General features: G+C 53.5%; 1 protein-coding gene across 7 annotated transcripts in view; it reads right to left on the reverse strand.

Annotated features, from left to right (window-relative positions):
- Hdac5 (histone deacetylase 5) overlaps positions 1–18,885 on the reverse strand; it is a 37,377-nt gene that overhangs the window by 2,479 nt on the left and 16,013 nt on the right. For 5 of the 7 annotated variants that reach the window (XM_074045540.1, XM_074045544.1, XM_074045543.1 and 2 more), the window contains 18 exons: positions 9,254–9,513; positions 9,027–9,171; positions 8,824–8,938; positions 8,318–8,448; positions 8,052–8,198; positions 7,851–7,963; positions 7,405–7,536; positions 6,987–7,209; positions 5,501–5,712; positions 4,968–5,249; positions 4,124–4,289; positions 3,298–3,431; positions 2,852–2,972; positions 2,372–2,421; positions 2,099–2,206; positions 1,632–1,687; positions 1,432–1,519; positions 176–295 (listed from right to left, as the gene is read on the reverse strand). In XM_074045540.1, coding sequence (XP_073901641.1) covers positions 176–295; positions 1,432–1,519; positions 1,632–1,687; positions 2,099–2,206; positions 2,372–2,421; positions 2,852–2,972; positions 3,298–3,431; positions 4,124–4,289; positions 4,968–5,249; positions 5,501–5,712; positions 6,987–7,209; positions 7,405–7,536; positions 7,851–7,963; positions 8,052–8,198; positions 8,318–8,448; positions 8,824–8,938; positions 9,027–9,171; positions 9,254–9,513 — 2,603 coding nt within the window. The remainder of the gene's footprint in view (positions 1–175; positions 296–1,431; positions 1,520–1,631; positions 1,688–2,098; positions 2,207–2,371; positions 2,422–2,851; positions 2,973–3,297; positions 3,432–4,123; positions 4,290–4,967; positions 5,250–5,500; positions 5,713–6,986; positions 7,210–7,404; positions 7,537–7,850; positions 7,964–8,051; positions 8,199–8,317; positions 8,449–8,823; positions 8,939–9,026; positions 9,172–9,253; positions 9,514–18,885) is intronic. The other 2 variants (XM_074045546.1, XM_074045545.1) reach the window with 1 other exon arrangement.

Below are 18,885 nucleotides of genomic sequence, written 5' to 3' on the forward strand. Positions count from 1 at the left end.
GGCCCCACTCCACTGACCTCTGTTCTGCCTGAGGGGCAGTCAGACCCGTGAGGTCCTCCCACTAGGAGCCCTCAGACGCCCCAGGGACCAGCACCACATGGGCTTTCGTGGATTCCTGCAGGGCCCCAGTCAGCTACCTCCCGGAAGGGCCTGAGTGCAGGCCCACGAGCTGTACCTCTTCAGGAGCCCCAGAGCCTGGAAAGAAGTTCCCGTTGTCATAGCGATGTAGAGAGATGTAGAGCACAGAGGGATCATTGTAGAATGCTTGCTGGGTGCCATTGCCGTGGTGAATGTCCTGGCAGGGAGAAGGGGAAACTTGGGGAAAATGGCCCAAGCTCTGACCCAAAGGTCAAAATGCCACCTGTCCCCAACCCACCCTATGGGGAGCTTTAGGCATGAGCCCACCACTGGCTCTGGGGTATCTATGCTCCATTCACAAGAGATTGCCTGCCCCCTACTTCTCTAACTAGGGTCTGCACAGGCTATAGAAAGTCATGGGTTAAGTGGTTTATCTTCCTGAAGAACCCATTCCATTGAAGTTTGGGGGAAAACATTATGGTCTTAAAAAACAGTAAATTCTAAATAAGGACCCAACATTTACATGAATTTGTTGGTTGGCTGTTTTATTAAATTTTTTTTGTGATACTGGGGTTTGAACTTGGGGCTTTGTACTTGCTAGCCAGGCACTCTACCACTTGAGCCAATCCTCCAGCCCCGGTTTGTTTTTTTGAGACAGAGTCTTGCTATGTAGCCCAGGCTGGCCCCAAACTCACTATCCTCCTGCCTCAGCCTCCCAAGTGCTGGGATTACAGATGTGTGCCACCACCCCTGGTTATATGAATTTTTAAGTCAAAACTGGGCTTCAAAGTTTCCACCCTTACTAAGGATTGCTCCCGGGGACTTCCTCAGCACAGTGAGTGGTGTGTACCTTTCACTCCACCATTAGGGCAGGGTCTAAGAAGCACTCATGACAGCAGAAGTGTGGCATCTCCAGCTAAGAGACCTTGAGTAAGTCTCCAACAGTACCTTCATTTATACAAATGGACATCTAGTTCTTTCTATTTGAGGTGGCACCATGTATTGAGTACTAGGTAGGTTTCTGGCACATAGGACCCCCCAGTAGTAAGGGGTGGGGAAGGAAAGTAGCTTCTGGCAGCGTGGTGGCATCCCTGTCCCTTCTGTGCATGGGAGAAAATCCCTTGGTTGCTTGAGGCTGCCAGGGAGAGGACAAGGTGGGTAGGGGCTAAAAGTGCTCTAGGGTCTCTCAGGGAGAAGAAGGAGCCCTACTGGAACGTTAAGGACCAAACTAATGGTCCAACAGGAAGGACTGAGGTTAGTCGTTCATCAGCATGTGAGACCGAGGAGTGAGCCCTGTGCTGCCCGCATCGCAGCTCTGCCCACCCTTGCCCAGTGCCCCATCCCACTGCCTACCCAGTCCACGATGAGAACCTTGCCCACGTTCAACTTCTGCTGCAGGAGTTTAGCTGTGATGGCTACAGAGTTGAAGAAGCAGAATCCCCTGGGGGGTTGGGGGGAGAAGAAGGCAGGGAGGTCAGCTTCAGAGTTGGGTTAGGACTCACTTCCTGAGCAAAGGATAGGAAGGGCCAAGGGGGTGACAGGACGGCACTCACATGGCTGTGGACTCCTCAGCATGGTGTCCTGGGGGCCGGATGATGGCAAATCCATTCTGAAGAGGTGAGGGCAGAGGGACAGAGCAAAAGACAGGGAAGTGAGGTGGCCAGAGACAGAGTGGATACAGAAGAAGAGAAGTACAGCCAAGCAGAGAAGGGAACGCAAATCAGAAACACAAATACATATTTAAGAAGCCACTATGCATATGCCAACCACAGGCCTTTTGGGCAAGCAGACACTGTCTCTGCCCTGTAGACATCCACAAGCGCACCAAACATTGGTCGTCCATTCAGCCTCTCATGCCCCTCAACCCATAGCTGTTCCCAGAGTTGTCACCTTCTCCCCACTTTGGCACCTGAGAGTTAAGATTACAAAGGACAGTGCCTCACTGACTGGGAAGCCACAGCTGTTCCCATCTCTACTCCTGAGGACACAGGACCAAGCCAAGGAGCACTGAGACCCTCACCTTGAGCTCTCCTGAGGCCACCTTGAAGGCCAGCTCTACCAGGCAGCCCACCGCCATGCGCACAGCACTGGAGGAGTGCATCTCGTTCCACACAGTGTCACTGTCCACCTGTTGGGGCAGGAGAGCAAGCTTCAGCATACCCACGGCAGTAGGAGGGCAAGACTGGGGTTGGGCACCAAACAGCAAGCCAGCAGTGAAGCCAGCCAGCAGGAAGGGAGAAGTCAGGGCTGGGAGAGCCACCAATCCACTCCCACTGAAGCACACCCCACTCACCCCAATACCCCCACAAGGCAGCATGGCATACATCTTCTGGCTGATAGGGCCTGGAAGGAAGAAGACTAAAGTTACTCTAGAAGGTGCCTCAACTGCCAGGCTACAAGCTAGGCTCTGCAAAGGGCAGTGAGCTCAGCCCAGATCTAAGCTCTGATCTAGGCCCAGGCTAGGCCTCTGCAGCCCAGGCCAGGTGGGAGCTCTGTGTCCCATTCTGGGGGTACAGCCTACCTCTGGGAGCAGATGGAAATCATAACAGACTGGAAAGAGCAGTAAAGCACCCATCACCATCACTTCCGCCCTCCTGCACAGCACCCTCCAGCATGCTCAGGCTGCATCCAGGTTAATGACACCCTCTGGAGGGATGGGACGTGGTATATGTGTCTATCAGGACCAGTGCCAACCCCAGCCAGGTGATCTTCCTGATAACCTTATCACACCTAGACATTCAGACCTGTCCTGGCCCATGTCCTGCCAGCTCACCGAGCAGCTTCTTGCTGTCTAGCTTCTGCCTGTTGAGAGGGCTGGTCCCATAGAGCAGGGTGTGGTATTCAGAGTGCACTGTCTGGATCTCGTCCAGTGTGGCTTTGCGACCCCGAATCCGCTGCCAGGGGAGGGCAGGAGAGGCCAGTGAGAGGGGCGACACTGAAGGCTCAGTGCTCCTGATGCCCACAGCCTGGGGCCTACAGAACCATCCTTGAGAGATCTGAAGGATTTTGAGAACCTATGCCCTGACCCACAGAGACCCTACTCTAGGCCTTTCCACAGGACCAGGAGGGAAACAGGTCTCAAGGGACAGACCTGGGGGGAAGGGCTGGCCACACGACTCAGGTGTGAGAAAGGTTTCACTGTGGAGAGGGGGAGCGGAGAAAGAGAGACAAGGTTCTGCCTAGTCAGAAGCTGGGGCTGGAGAAAGGGGGCTCCCTCACCTCACACTTGCTGAGCAGGCCAGTCTCCTGCAGCCGGGACCAAATGCTTTGGATGCGGCCAGCATGCTCAGGGTGCACATGCGTGTTCCCACACATGCACTGGTGCTTCAGCATGAATGTGTCGTAGACCACGCCTGGGCCACAGACCCTAATGTTAGCCAGCATCACAGCCCGACCACCCCCCAACCGCGCCCCCCGCCCCCCGACACACACACATCACCTGCCCTCTCTCCTCTTTTCTTGAAATTCCTTTCCTTATATTCCTGTCAGAAGCCTCCAACTTCTCAAGTCCAGCAAGACTTCTCTTCACACCCCTAACTGGTTTTGATCTTTGCCCACTGTGTTTTCTACACTGCCTCCGATATCCCCCTTCCCTCATCCCTCCCAGCCTGCGTGCTGCTCCCCATTGGTGAGACGGGATCATCCTCAGCTAAATCTGTACCCCCTCAGAGTCTAGCATGTGGCCACTTCATGGAGAAGAGCCTTCTGGAACCTACTGAGGCCTCACCGTCAACCTTACAGGGAGCAGGAGAGGAAGCTAGAGGGGCAGGGCCCAAAAGAAACAGGTGATTCTCTCCACCCAGGGCTCTGGATCTTGCGGGGCGATGGTGTAAAATCAAGTACCCTGCAGTAAGGGGGCACAGAAAACAGTGCTGCCCCCAGTGCATAGGAGCAGAAAACTATTGTAACTACCATGAATAAACCATGGGCAGAGAGAGATGAAGACCCACTTTCCCTCCCTCCAGGGTGTCTGAGCGGCCCTGGATGCCACATACAGGACTCTGGTGCATGGTAAAAGCATGTAACAGGTGACGATGGGGCTTACCTGTGGTGAAGAGGTGCTTGGTGGGCTGGTCTGGGGGGCTCTTCATGCCCCCAGGAGCAGCAGGTGAGGACTGGGTGCGGCCCAGGGCCTGGTGAGGCACAGTGGCCAGACTGAGGGGTGCCTGGTACACTTGCAGGGGCTGCAGCTGCTGGGCATCTGTGAATAGCTGGTAAGAAGTGAGAAGAGGTCTGGGTGAGGCTCGGCCTGGATGGGAGTGAGGACAGGTGCCCTTGGGGCCTCCAGGGGCCCCCCAATCCAGCCCTTTCTTCCAAGTCTCCTCCATCCCCCACCTCCTCCTACTGGCTCCCTCCAAGGACAGAAGACATTTCAGCCTTTGCCATCTCCTGCAAGACTGGGAGGGCTGAGGGGACGTGATGAGTCACACCAAAGAGTCACATTGAGGTAAGAGGCTGAGGGGCGGAGGCGGGATGAGTCAGGCCGCTAGGGCTCAGCTGTGTCCGCAATGAATGGAGCGAGCGGTAGGCTCAAGGCAGACTGTAGTAACAGCGGGGGTGTGTACACACGCACACAAGCACGCAGAGACCGACGCACGGCCAGCAGGCACAAACACATATACACACGGGCCACGTGCTTGCATGCACATGACACACTCAGAAGCAGAGAGGTGGGAGGGGAGCTAGCAGATTGGTAGAAGCACAGCTCAGGTACCAACACAGCAATTCTCCCTTCTACTCCCTGCTGGCATCCCTCCTCCCCTCCTGCTCTTCAGAAAGCTGGCAACTGGCCTGCTGGGAAGAGGGACAGGCAGGGGTGCAAAAGAGATGGGAAAGACCAGCAGGGTAGGGGCCAAGAACTGGGACCAGGGGCAGAGTGGGGGGTGCACCTTTTTGTAACCGGTACTGGACTCCTCCAAGTCTGGCCCCTCTTCAGGTCCACTCTCGCCTTCCTCATCCTTGACCTGGATGCAGTCTTCTTCCTCTTCTACCTCCTCCTCTTCCTCTTCCTCCAGGTCTTCTTGGGTGCTCTCACTCTCTGTGGAGCCTTCCCGGGGCATGGTCAGGGCTCCCTCTCCCAGTAAGGCCTCCTGCTGCTCAGTCAGCTCTTCCTCTGTCTCCTCAGGGTGGGTAGTGGGCTGCCTAGACAGCTCCCCAGTCTTGGTGAGGATCTGGAGGCAGAACATAGCAGGGAAACATCAGCAGGCAGCGGGGCACAGCTATGCAGCTCTTAGCTATCCTTCTCTCCCTTCTTCCAGGCAACTGCGAACCCACAGAGCTTTATGCGAATTAGAAAACATGAAAGTGGCTTCCCTGGGCAGACATGCACCCCTGGTGTGACCCAGACTCAGGGCCCATCCCTTCCTGCCAGCCTGGGTCTCGCCTGGACACAACCCCAGAACATCTGTCTCTCCGGGTGCACCTTGCCCAGCTGCAACTGCTGCTGCTTCTGCTTCTCCAGGAACTGCTGGTGCTGCTGCTGCATGACCAGCTGCTGCAGAGCCTGGGGACTCTGCGGCAGTGGCGAGGACTGAGTGCGGCTCAAAGGCCGGTGCCTCGGAAGCTTTCCCACTGTCCGCATGCTGGTGGCCACCCGTTCACCAGTCACCAACGGGGATTGCCCATGCAGAGGCACTGTGGAAGCAAGGGAGGGAAGTAAGCACCACTGTCAGGGGGGGCACCAGGTTCACCTTCATCCCCCTAACATTTCCCTCTCCTAGAACACTACACCTACATACTAGAAAAAGCCATGGAGGGGTTTCAAGAGCCCCATCCTAAGCCTGAGCCCTATTCTGCCTCCTTTCCACAAATGAACAGCCTCAACTCAGAGGCACTGATGCCAAAAAGTCTCTAGGAAGTCACCATTTCTCCCTTTGGTTTGGTCAACTGAGTGCACATTAGAAACCTGGGCCAGCCACATGGAAGAACAGCGACTAGCTCTTCCAACTGCAACAAGACCTCCCTGACCATGGAGCCCAGGGATCTCAGCAGGCTGGGTAGCCCTGGACCAGGGTCCCTTTCTTTCAGCAGAACCTCTACCAATGCTAAGAGGTTAAGGGCTGATGAGTGCTCTGTTATCCAATGCCATAGCTATTGGCCATCTGTGGCTACTGAGCAGCCCTTGAGACATGGCCATCTAAATTGTCATGTACCATCAATGTGAAATACACACAAAATTTCAAAGACTAGGTATGAAACAAAAAGTAAAATTTCTCATTAATAATTCTGTATTACATGTTGGAATAATATTCTGCCCGTAAGTTAAGTATGTTATAAAATTAACTCCACTGTTTCTTTTGTTAGGGACAGTACTAGAGTTTGAACTCAGTGCCTTACACTTGCTAGGCCGGCACTCTACCACCTGAACCATGCCTCCAGTCCTTATAGCTTTAGGTATTTTGGGACAGGGTTTTGCAATTTTGCCTGGGCCAGCCTGCACTGAGATTCTCCCATTTATACTTTCTGGGTAGCTGGGATGATAGGTGTGTGTGCTACCAAAACCAGATTTTATTGATTGAGATGGGATCTCTCAAACCTCGATCCTCTCCATCTCTGCCTTCTGAGTAGCTAGGATTACAGGCATGAGCCTTCCCACTGGGTCCCACCTATTCCGTTTTAAGTTTTTAAATGTGGCTATTAGAAAACTTCAAACTACACCTGTAGTTCGCGTTAGGCGTCTACTGGACAGAGCTGCTCTGGAACATGAACTTGATGAAGAAGAACAGTGCCAGGCACTGTTCTTCGGAAACTGTGATGTCTTCGAAATACGGAAGAAGTCAGTGATACTGTTGAGGGTTTTGACAGGGCTGGAAAGTATCCCTGTCTGCTTTGCCCTGACAGTTGGTCATGGCTTGAGCCCCTTTGAGGGCCTAATGCCCCCTCCCTAGCACAGCCGCTCCCCTACTCACCAGCGATGAGGGTGCTCTGCTGCCGGGCCTGCTCCAACAGCAAGACATGTTGCAGGAGCGAGGCATGCCCGTGGGGGCTCGTGTCACCCTCCAGTGCCACACCCAGCAGGCAACCAGGGATGGAGGAAGTGCTCATGAACTTGCCCGTCAATGTGCTGCCCTGACGCAGAGACTGAAGGGCCTGCCTCTCGGCCTCCTGCTGTGTTGACAGCTTGGGGGAGGCCTGGCAAAGGGCGAAGAGAGATGGGAGATAAGGCAGAGGCTTCCACCGCCCCATCCTGCCAACTTTAAACCAGTATCCCTCAGCTACCCTCTGCCCATCCCCCTCCTCTGGCCTTAGGCACAAAGCCCCAGCTGGGAGCATGCAGGACCAGTGACCTAAACACCAGAGGGGGAGCATTATGTGCTCTGCACTTACGGTGAGGTGCGAGTTGGTGACAGTGACTGTGGCTTGCAGTCCTAGGGAGATGTTGGGCAAAGAGGGAGATGTGTAGAGGCTGAACTGGTTGGGGGAGCTGTCCAGAGGGAGGGCCCGGTGCTGGGGGAGCATCTGAGGAGCAGTCGGGAGAGACAGCCATGAGAGTGGGCAAAGGAGGACAACCTGGGGCTGAGGCCCAGGGCTCTGAATGGGCCCCACTCTCCCCACCATGAGCCACGACAGGGGGTGGCTTAGAGATCAGAGCTCTTCATGAGCTGGTGGGAAATGTCCCTTCGAGGCAAAACATCTAGGCAAGACCCTCCAGGCGAACAGAGAGGTCTCTCCTAGGTACTCTCAGCCAGACTGGAAGGAGCTTCACTCCAAGGGAAAGAAAGCAGCTCTGGGTCCCACCACCCCACCTCCGCCAGCCTCAGCTAGGCCTGTACCTCGGTGGGGATGTTGGGGACTGAGCCAGTAAAGCCGTTCTCAGCGATGGTGCTGTGGGAGCTGTTGGGAGAGCTGGGGCCGGAGCCAGGCGCACTGTTACACACGGACGACACTACAGGAGAAGTGGCTGTCACCTGGGCCTGCTCTGAGCCACCCCCATTTCCAGACCCTCAGAATGGGGACATGAGAGGAGGCCTTACCCCCAGGCCCAGTGCCTGTGATCTCAACTGCTCTCTTCTTGAAGGTGCTAATAACTGTTCCATCCTTGCGACGCAGGAGGGGACTGCTTCTCCGCTCAGCCACCTTCTGTTTTAGCCTTGAACGCACTTTCAAGTTGGGTTCAGAGGCTAGAGAGAAGGTAGCCTAGGCTCAGCTTTATCTACACACACCTGCAAGCCAGCCCCTCCTCACACATTCCCACTTCTGCCCCAGCAGCCACATCTGGGAGGCCAGGCCAGTCACGCACCTGTTTTGCGGAGGGGGAAGTCATCACGGCTGTCATAGGGCCCAAGCAAAGGCAGTTTGTAGGAGGGAGGCGTCCCAGGAGGGCCGCTCTGGGGAGGGGAACTCTGGTCCAAAGAAGCGTGGTGGGCTCCCCTGGGGGGTGGGGAAGCAGGACTAGGGTTACCACCCTGCCCTTGGACCTGCCACCTGGCATTCTATGGTTATGAAAAGGCCATTGAACATTAGAGACAAGAAATGGACCCTGGGGAGGGAATCGAGGAGAGAAACCCATGGTAAGAATTTCATTTCTACTGATGGAGTGGCTCAAGCAGTAAGAGCACCTGCCTAGCAAGCATGAAGCCCTAAGTTCAAACCCCAGTGTTACAAAAAAAAAAAAAAAAAAATTCATTCTCTAGGAAAGATTGCAGAGCCTGAATATGGCCACAAGTAGGAGCCCCTAGACACCCTGTAGCCAGGCAGCCCCTGGTCAGGGCCCCTCCGCCCACTCTTGCCTCACATGGCCGTTACCAGCATTTGGGGTGCTGAGGGAGGGAATGGTTGAGGCCGCCTGGCGTGGGCTCCTTTGACTTCGACAACAGGAATTCCTGGAGCCTCAGTTTCACCTCTGTGCTGGCGATGGCACCTGCGGGGCAGGGCACAGCTGACCTAGCTGCTTGAGGCCAGGGCAGTGTGGGGTGGGCAGGAGCCCTGGGCCTTGCCCACAGCCTTACTCTCTTTGCTTTTCTCCTTGTTGCGCAGGATGAGCAGCTGCTGTTCCAGCCGCTGCTTCTCCAGCTCCTCCTGCCGCTGCTGCTCCCGCTGCCGCTGCTGTTCCAGCTCTTGTTGCCTCTTGGCTGCCAGCATCTCCTGCTGCTGCTGCAGGAACGCAGTGGGGAGCGTTGAGCTAGACCCCGGGGGCAGGGCTGCAGCTTTGGGTGGCCTGGCTCCCTTTGCTCACCTTGAGGTGCTTCTGCAGCTGAACTTCATGCTGCCGTGTCAGGTGGTCGTGCTGCTTCTGGAACTCAGCAAACAGGAGCTGCTTCTGCAGCTGCTGCTGCTGCTTGAGCACCAGGAGCTCCTGCTGCAGTTGCTGCTCCCGCAGTGCAGGATCCACAGGGCCGGCCAGAGCCCCCCGCAGCTCCACAGGGCTGGGGCTGCCTCCACCCCCTCCCCCAATGGGGCTGGGCATGGCTCCTGGCAGCACTGGTTTCACCTCCACTGTGGACACAAGACACACAAAGGGTCAGTGGGCCCAGACCCAGACCTTACTAGGTCCTGGCAGCCAGGCCTGGAACACAGAAGGCACCGGGTAGAATTATTAGACTCAGAATAGAGAGCGGGGGACAAAATCTCTCTGCCTACAGATGCTATCCTCCGCCTTCTTCAAATGACGCTAAAGCCATGAGTTTCAGTAAGAAAATATGCAGAAGGTCCGGGGATGGGGGGTTAGCTCAGTGGTAGAGCTTAGCATGCATGAGACCTTGGGTTTGATCCCCACTACCACAAACAAATGAACAAAAAAAATTTCAGGAGCGTGAAGAGTGGTAGTAGGCAGAATGAGTACCCAACATATAATACTGTCACTGATGGTAAACTGGGCATTTGACATAACTCACTTAAACTGCAAAGTCACTGGACTGGAGGTGTGGTTCAAATGGTAGAGCACCTGCTTTGCAAGTGTGAAGCCCTGAGTTCAAATCCCAGACCCACCAAAAAATTACCATAAACTGCAAAGCTACCTATGCCTTAGTTGCCATTATCACCTCCATTTTACAGATAAGGAAACTGAGCCTGAGAAAGGTTTGAGTAACTTAACCAGACACAGCCAGAGAACTGAAGAACCAAGATGCAAACACGAATCCTGCAATGTGCCTTCTCCTTGTCTCTTAACACTATGCCCCAGAGACTGAGGCTCACAGGTGGTTCTAGAACTGCTGGGCTGGCAGCCAGGGCCCTTGGTAAAACCAGGCCTGGGGAGGCTGTCTGACCATCCTGCCCTCTGCCTTTCTCTCTACCTGGTACCAGATGGGGCAAGAGGAAGAATAAGGTCTTGGAGGCAGGGTGGGAACAGGAGGCCTCTGGGAAAGGGGGTGCAGGGCTGCACCAAGCCAGGGACAGGAGGGGGCTGGAAGTCAGCCTGGCTTCCTTTGCTGGATTATCTCCTTTCAACAGTTTTATTGTAATTACCCTGAAAATGCCGCTATATATAGAGCGAGCCAAACAGCAGCTGTGTTGGAGGGAGGGGGTGAGAGAATGGGCGGGCAGGGAGGTGGGAGGAGGAGACAGGACAGGAAAGGGAATCAAACAGGAAGAAGGGTGAGGGCAGGGGGAGGGCTGGGGCTTCAACAGGGACCTTAGACTTCAGCCCCAGGGAGCACAGGACACACTGAGAAAGGGCAGAGCAGCAGAGGGTCCCAAAGCTTTTGAGGCCTTGGGTCCAGGACTCCATGCGGACAATGGGTTAAGGGGCCATAGAGAGCACAAAAGATTCCAATGGACTTATGGGAAAGCTGGGTCCTTGATCCTTGTACACTATCCTCTAGTCACTGAATGTCACTCCCCACCACTGCCCTGTGGTTGCTGGGGCAACTGGGCAAACACCACACTAGCAAGGAACCCCAAGCCCAGCCCACACCCTATGAAGTCTCCCGACGCCAGCAGGAAGGGGAAGGCAGCATACCGCTGCCTGGGAAGGAGGAAGCGAGAAAGACAGGGCCAGCCCATCTTGTTTCTTTTCCACTTTCTTCCCCCCAAAAAGTCCCACTTTCCTCACTACAGCTCAAGAAGACCACAAAGGGCTGGGAAGATGTTCCTGTGCCCAAGTGGCACACGGCATCCTAAGCAGAGAGAAGCTGGACCCAATATCCTGATGGCTGCCAGAGAACAGACCTCTCCCCAGGCACCCATGGCCATTCCATGTCAAGAGTGGGAAGAGTCTGGAGGAAGAGAGCTACAGGAGGCACCTATACCCTGTCCATAAGCCTGGCTTTCTCCAGGGAACCCAGCATCAAAAGGGGCATCACTGAGGCATGGGCAAGGCCAAGGCCATGCCACCCTCATGCCTAAATATGCCTCTCAGAGCCACTGGAGGCAAGGGTGGGGTGTGGAGGTGTAGCCTGAGCAGAATGTCTCTATTCCACTGCCCTTCCTCCCCTAGCACGGCTGGGCACATTCCTCTGTGGTTTCCCCATCAGCCGCACTGACGACTCTGTGGCCACCAGGCCAGAGCCACATCTGCAGGAGTGGCCAGATGTGGCGAAAGGGGTGGAGTTTTACACACAAACACTCTCTCTCTCTCTCTCTTCCTCTAAGCTCTGCCCTGCCCCAGTACCAGGAGAAAGGGCCCTTGAAAACTTCAGAGGGCCTTTCCATGGGGGACCAGCCCTTGTTCAGGGTGAAAAGCAGGGTGGCAGCTTTTCAGGTGGCCCTAGCCCCTGCAGCATTAGCAAGGCCCTAAGCTGGCTGTAGGGTTATCTGTACCTAGGCAAGGCTGGTTTGGCCCAGGGCACTCTGATCCTTCAGCCAAGGGGTGGACGGGCTTCAACCTGCTGTTCCCAGCAGTGCTGGGGCTGTGGAAGCCGGATGCCAGCTCGCCTGCCCAGGCAAGGGCAGGGGTCCAAGCGCTCCTGGCTCCCAGCAGACAACTCTGCCTCAGGCTGGCACTATGGCCAGCAGGGCTGGCTTCCCTTGAGGGAGCCGTGCAGAAAGCACAGGGCTCAGACCAGGGCAACCTTCTACTGCCAATGCTGGTGAGACGTTCAGCCCAGCACTGCGGTGACAGCCACAGCCCCACTGGTATGCAGGTGGCAAGGCAGCCAGAAGGCTATGCCACAGCCTTGTTCCCGTGCAAGCAAGACACACAGGCAACTGGAGAATGGTAATTTGCAGCCACATGCAGCGGTCCAGGGGGCTGTCAGGTAGCAAATGTTTCCATCCCAAATGGACATCAGGGAAAAGGAGACACGGAGTCCCCAGAATGTAGTCTGTCTGGCACAGAACCTATAGCCCTGTTGTAGGGGCCTAGCACCCCCTTGAGGATCTGTGCCCCCTGCCAGCTTGGTTTGAGCAAAGCAGGTGGCAGCAGCTGCCATCAAATCAAGCACCTGGAGGGGAAAGTAAGCGTGTCATGACTGGAAGAGGCTCTTGGTCACCTCCTGGTGGACCCAGAAGGGCAGGCAGAGAGGCACTGTTCCCTAAGGGTTGGGACCTCTAGGCAGTAAAGAGCCCAGAAAGGTCAAGAAACAAGGCCACATGGGAGGGCAAGCCCCTTGGTCCTTCCCTCCCCAACCAGGCCTCACTCTGACAGATGCAGAAAACTAAGAGGCCAGACAACTAACACCTGGTTCTCCTGTGAAGGGAAGAGGTAGGGTTCCAGGGACAGGCCCTGGCCACCCACCCTGCTCCACACTTACTCTTCCCAGTGGACTCACACCCTTCCTCCTCCTGGGAGTGGTGGCCTCAGGAACAAGCCACAACCTATCCTGTCCTCTGGCCTTGTGGCAGGGATGACCTGCACTGCCTCCATGAAGCAGCTCCAGCTTGAGCAATGGGGTGGGAGGGCTTCATGTCTCCAGCCACCAGAAAGGCCCTGCAGGTACCAAGCACTGGCTCAGAAGGGGCTTCCCTACCCAGCTCATGGGTACAATGAGGTCGTGGTGACACCTCAGTGAAACTTCCTTCCTAGCCAGCTGGGCCTTTCTCCTTCTCCCATGAACCCCATCAGCCTAGAGAAATTCCATGGCAGATTCTTCAGGTAGCATAAGACACAGCCTGGCTCTTATGTCCTATGGGGAAGATGATGCAGGGGCTGTTGGGGCAACTCCAGGACTACTACAAGAACTGCCTTACCCTAAAACCAGGGGGCAAGCTGGGTGGGGTAGTGCATCCTGTAATCCCAGCTACTCAGGAGGCTGAAGCCAGAGGACTGTGAATTCGAGGCCAGACAAAGCAATTTAGTGAAAGCCTGTCTCAAAAACCAACAAACATTCTGAGTGCTGGTGGCTCACGTCTGCAATCCTAGCTACTTGGGAGGCTGAAATAGGGAGAATCAAGGTTTGAGGCCAGCCTAGGAGGGAATTTGTGAGCCCCCGTCTCAACCAATACCTGTGGTGGCACATACCTGTCATCTCAAGCTACACTGGCAGCTGAGATGGTGAGGATCATGGATCCAGGGCAGCCTGGGCAAAAAAGTTTGCAGGACCCCATCTCAATGGAAAAAAGTTGGGATGGTGGCATATACCTGTCATCTTAGCTACAGCACAAAGTATAAAACAGGAGGATTGCAGTCCAGGATGGCCTGGGCAAAAATTGAGACTCAAGCTCCAAAATAATCAGAGCAAAGAGGTTGGAGGTGTGGCTCAAGTAGTAGAGTGCTTGAGTTCAAACCCCAGTACCACCTGCCTCCTCCCCCTCACCAAGAAATAATCATAAAAATAAAAACAGAGGCTCTGAGCAAAGGGACACAGCTTCCAAGCAGACATGGGGCTCTGGGCCACAAGGGGCAGGTTTTGGCAGCACCTTTGGGAACAAGGGTTCAAAGTAAACAGGGCTAGCTGCCGAAGAGCAAGAGTAAGGTTGCTCTGAACACACACACCATAAGCCATGTCCTCACTCCACGCCCCCTCCTGGCAACATCACCAACTCAGACCCCTGGCCAGCAGGGAAAGGTACCTTTTGTTTCCCTGGAGAACCCCTGAAGCAGGCCAGTATGTGGACCCCTCTTACAGACCCAAGAGGCTTAGCAGAAGGCTCTAAAGACCCTGCTCCAGGAACCACCAGCCACTGAGGACTAAGGGAGAAGGGGACCCAGGATAGGGAACATTACGCTGTTTGTGACATTTACACAGGGCAGAAAAAAGGCTGCACAGACAATCCCTGGCTCTGAGGAGCCACCCTTCTTTGAACAGACAGGGTGAGAGGGCCCTTTGAGACCACTCTTCCAAGCCTCCACTGACACATAGAATTCTGATCCTGTAGCAGGAGATCTGAAGCCAGGTGGCCAGGTTCCCAGCATGGGTAGGATTCCCTGAACTCAAATGTGTGTAGCCTGGCTCCACTGAGAGCACAGGTGAGCAGCCCATCATCTTCTCCCAGCACCAGGGCCCTCCAGGCCTCCCTCACCAGGCTGGGCAGTCACCAGCTTCCTTAAACGTCTAATTACCTTGTTCTGTCCCTTGGAGAATGGGCAAAGGCTCCTGTCACTGTCCTGGCCTTGAGGGAGTTTGGAAGAAGGCAGGGAACAGCACTTCGCACTCCTCAGCCCATAACTCCAATGACCCCTCCCCACCAAGGCTGGTTTCTCATGATCTATTTCTGTGCTCTTACGTGACTAGCAAGGCAGATTTAGGCTCAACAGGTTCTACCACAATTTAGACAGTATTTCCACATGTGCGGGCTTAGTATGAGTCTCACCTAGCAATTTGCACACTCTCAAGCAACGCAATCGAATACACATCACGTCATGGTTAAGAGCCAGGACTCTGGAGTAAAAGATGGCAGGGGTTCAAGGCAGTGCCACTCACTACGGCACCTCCCTGTGCTCCATGCAGGCATCTGCAAAATGGCAGCACAGCATCTACCTCCCAGGTTGCCAGGCTCAAGACAATGCATGCCAAGGAGCAAGGCACAGGGACAGGGAAGAGCTCAGTGACTCCTGATGTCTTTTGTGTCCTGGACCCCTTTGGCTCTGGCAATCTAGAGAAGCCTGTGGACCATTTCTCAGAATGCTTTTCTACAGGGTAGGGTGTGCCTTAGTGGTAAAGCACTTACCTAGCAAGCAGAAGGTCCTGGATTCGATCCCCCAGTACCACACACACAAAAAAAAGCATCAGGACTCATGCTTGTTATGCAGGCACTCTATACCACTTTAAGCCATTCTGTCAGCCCTTTTTTTGATAGGTAGTTTTGAAATAGGGTCTTGCTTTTTTTTTTTGGTACTAAGGTTTTGAACTCAAGGCTTCACACTGGCTAGGCAGGAGCTCTACCATTTCAGCCATTCCACCAGTCCTTTTGTTGTGTTGGGTATTTTCAAGAGAGGGTCTCCTGAACTATCTGCCTGGGGCTGGCTTCCAACTATGATCCTTCTGATCTCTGACTCCCGAGTGGGTAGGATTACAGGTGTGAGCCACCAGCACCCAGCAATAAAGTTTTTAAAGTACACAAAACAGCCGGGTGCCGGTGGCTCACATCTGTAATTCTAGCGACTCAGCAGGTTGAGATCAGAAGGATCACGGTTTGAAGCCAGCCCAGGGCATATAGCCCAGTTCTCCAGACCCTATCTCAAAAAAACTATCACGAAAAAGTGCTGGTGGAGTGGCTCAAGTAGTAAGAGCACCTGCCCTGAGTTCAAATCCCAGTGCTCCCAAAAATAAATAAAATAATAAAGTGTACAAAGTAGCCAGGTGTGGTGGTCTTTAATCCTACCCACATTCAGGAGGCTGAGGCAGGAGGATTACCCAGGGCAGCCCGAGCTACATAGCAAGACCTTGTCTTAAAAAAAAAAAAAAAAACAACAACAAAATTTAGAAAACTGGCACTGGTGATTCACACACGTAATCCTAGCTACTTGAGAGGTTGAGATCAGAAGGATTATGTTTCAGTGATGTCCAGGCAAAAAAGTTCGAAAGACCCCCATCTCAATGGCAAAAAGTTGGTCATGGCAGCACACATCTGTTATCCCAGCAATGATGCGAAGCATAAATGAGGACTGTGGTCCAGGCCCACGTGGGCAAAAAAGCGAGACCCTATCTCCAAAATAACCAAAGCAAAAAGGGCTGGAGCGTGTGGCCCAAGCAGTAAAACGTCTACCTCACAAGTATGAAGCCCTGAGTTCAAATTCCAGTATTCTCCCATCCCAAATAAATAATAAATAAATAAATAAATAATAATAAATAAATAAAGCAAGCATACAGAATAAAATGCTTAGAATTACCCAGAGCCAGTTTCATAGGTCGCCTGAGTTCTAAGGATGTCAGGCTTAGACTCCTGCCAAAGCAAGGTGTTAGCTCTCTGAAGGTCACTCTGTGGCCCTCTCCCACCTAAGCTCTTCCTCTGTCCCCATACTACACAAGCCAGAGTGGCCAGCAGTGAGTAGAGAGGAATCTCAAGGAGCAGCCTTCTCCCAGCTCCAGAACTTGCAGGCCATCTCACCTACCTTGCTATGCCCTCCAGAACAGCCACTCTTGTCACTTAAGCTCAAGCCACAATAGTGAGATCCCTTTTGTCCCTCACAACATTACCTGGCACAAATGAGCACAAGTTTTGGTCCTTACTCTTGCCTCTCCCCACCCCCAGCTCTGAGCAGTCCAAAATTCTTCTCTAGTTTCAAACCTCAGCAAGTGAAGCCTGTCTCCCCAGTGCTATTCCACACCCTCCTGGGCAAGAAGCTGGCTTCCCACAAGGCAGAAGTGATGTGGAACTGACCTCAGAGACCCTGAGAATGTCAGTGAGGGAAAGGCCTGGAGCTCAGAACTCCCCAGCTGCAGGAAGAGGAAAGTGAGGCCAGAGAGATGCTTATCCAAGGTCACCTGAAAAGGAGGCAAGGAGTCGGGGCTTAATCTTGGTGCTTCTGGCTCTCTCTGCTTCCCACTAAAAAACAGAAGGGGAAATCCTGAAAGCTTCTCCTGAATTTAATGAGAGGTGGAACAAGGAGTCCCCACTCTGTATTAAGGGTCTGGGAATCTAGACAAGAGTACCTGGTTGGTTCCCAGAACACTAGAGCCTAGTAATGCAGGGTGGAGTGGGGCAAGGAATGGAGGTAAGTGGCAGAAATCTGGAGGCAGACGGCGACTTTGAAGGATCTTACAAGGGATGTAGAGCCCTGGTGAAGATGGAATTAGTGGAAGACTATCTGGAGTCTCCCAACCATTTCCAGGAAGTATTTGGGCACAAAGCTGGAGGCAATGAAAAGGCAAACTAACTATGCAAAGTCTGCAGCTGTTGCTGGGATTGTTCGCTCCCCACCTGGGGTGGGATGGCAGAGGCCCCACAGCAGGCAATCTGCCTCCACTCTCCATACACAACCCAGCCCTGAATGTCCAGCAAGGCACCCTGCCCACCTGGCTACTTGCCATAATCCCCCACCCCACCAGCATTTAGACACCTGCTCCTGGCATCTCAAAACATCCTCTCTCTCCAGACTGCTGGGAATTGGATTCACCAGTCTGGGGCAACAGCCACCCTCCCTCTGCCTAGGCCCTTCTCCCAGAAGTCCCAAGATGCACCAGTCGGCAGACTGCTGGGCCCCATGACCCATCCTCATGGCCCTTATTTTAAGCATGAGCTCAACATGAGCTCAACAGAGAGAAGTCTTAAATGTTGAGAAAAGTTTTAAATGTTGGTTCTGGGGCTACTCTAACAGACTTGGAATCTGGGAGCTGAACTGAATACAGTTCCTTGGTGATTGGGACATAATTAAAAGCTTGAGGATGCAGGGCACTGGTGGCTCACGCCTGTAATCCTAGCTACTAAGGAAGCAGAGATCAGCAGGATCAAGGTTCAAAGCCAGCTCTGGGCAAATAGTTCCCAAGACCCTATCTCGAAAAACCCATCACCCATCACAAAAAAATAAAAGGCTGTTGGAGTGGCTCAAGCAATAAGAGCACCTATCTAGCAAGTGTGAGGGCCTTAGTTCAAACCCCAGTGCCACCAAAAAAAAAAAAAAGCAAGAAGAAGAAAGTTTGAGAACCACTATCTCACCGTTTCCTCAGACTGCCTACAGTCATTTCAGCTTCGAATCTGACAGCTGTTACAGCTGTGTGTTCGGACACAGTTAATCTGATTTCCTGTCTGGCAGCTGTGAAGCGGGAAGGGACAGCTGAGGGTCTCAAAAACAAGAGGAGGGTAAAGTTAGAAGGGATGGGGGAAGCAGAGATTGGCTGAATGGGAGGCCAGTGTATAACTGTTCCTGAGCCCCTCATTCCTTCAGGCCAAAACCCATGCAAGGATAGAGATAATCAACCAAGTGGTCCCAAGTATTTATAGAAACAAAGACTCCTCTCAGAACCCCCCAGGATTTCCCAGGGGCCAGAATGTCCCTGTTCTCTAGGAGCACAAGCTTTGGAGGCACCTAGACAGGCCCAGCACATAAGGCTATACAGGATGTATACTGCACACACGCACTCATGCACTGAGAGGACAAGTTGGGCCCAAAATCTAGCCCATACTCTGAACTGTTAACCCACATACATTGGCATGAGGACACATTCCCCTAAGAAGAAGGACCACCTTTTAAAACTCTGCACAAAAGGCGGTGCATCAATGGCTTACGCTTGTAACCCTAGTTACTTGGAAGGCTGAGATCAGGAGGATTGAGGTTTGAGACCCCATATCCAAAATAACCAGAACAAAATGTACTGGAGGTGTGGCTTAAGCAGTAGAGCACCTGCTTTGCAAGCATGAAGCCCTGAGTTCAAACCTCAGTTCCACCTCCCACCCCCAAAAAAAATCTGCACAGAAGAAGTTTTTGTGTGGATTAATAATGGCCCCACATAGAGATATGAGTTCAAACTGCAGCTCTTACTTACTCTGTGACCTTGGACAAATTCCTTAACTTCTCTGTTCCTTCTCAATTGTGAAATACAGTTATTAACA

The sequence above is a fragment of the Castor canadensis genome, chromosome 11, assembly GCF_047511655.1.
Source record: "Castor canadensis chromosome 11, mCasCan1.hap1v2, whole genome shotgun sequence".
Classification (NCBI taxonomy): domain Eukaryota; kingdom Metazoa; phylum Chordata; class Mammalia; order Rodentia; family Castoridae; genus Castor; species Castor canadensis.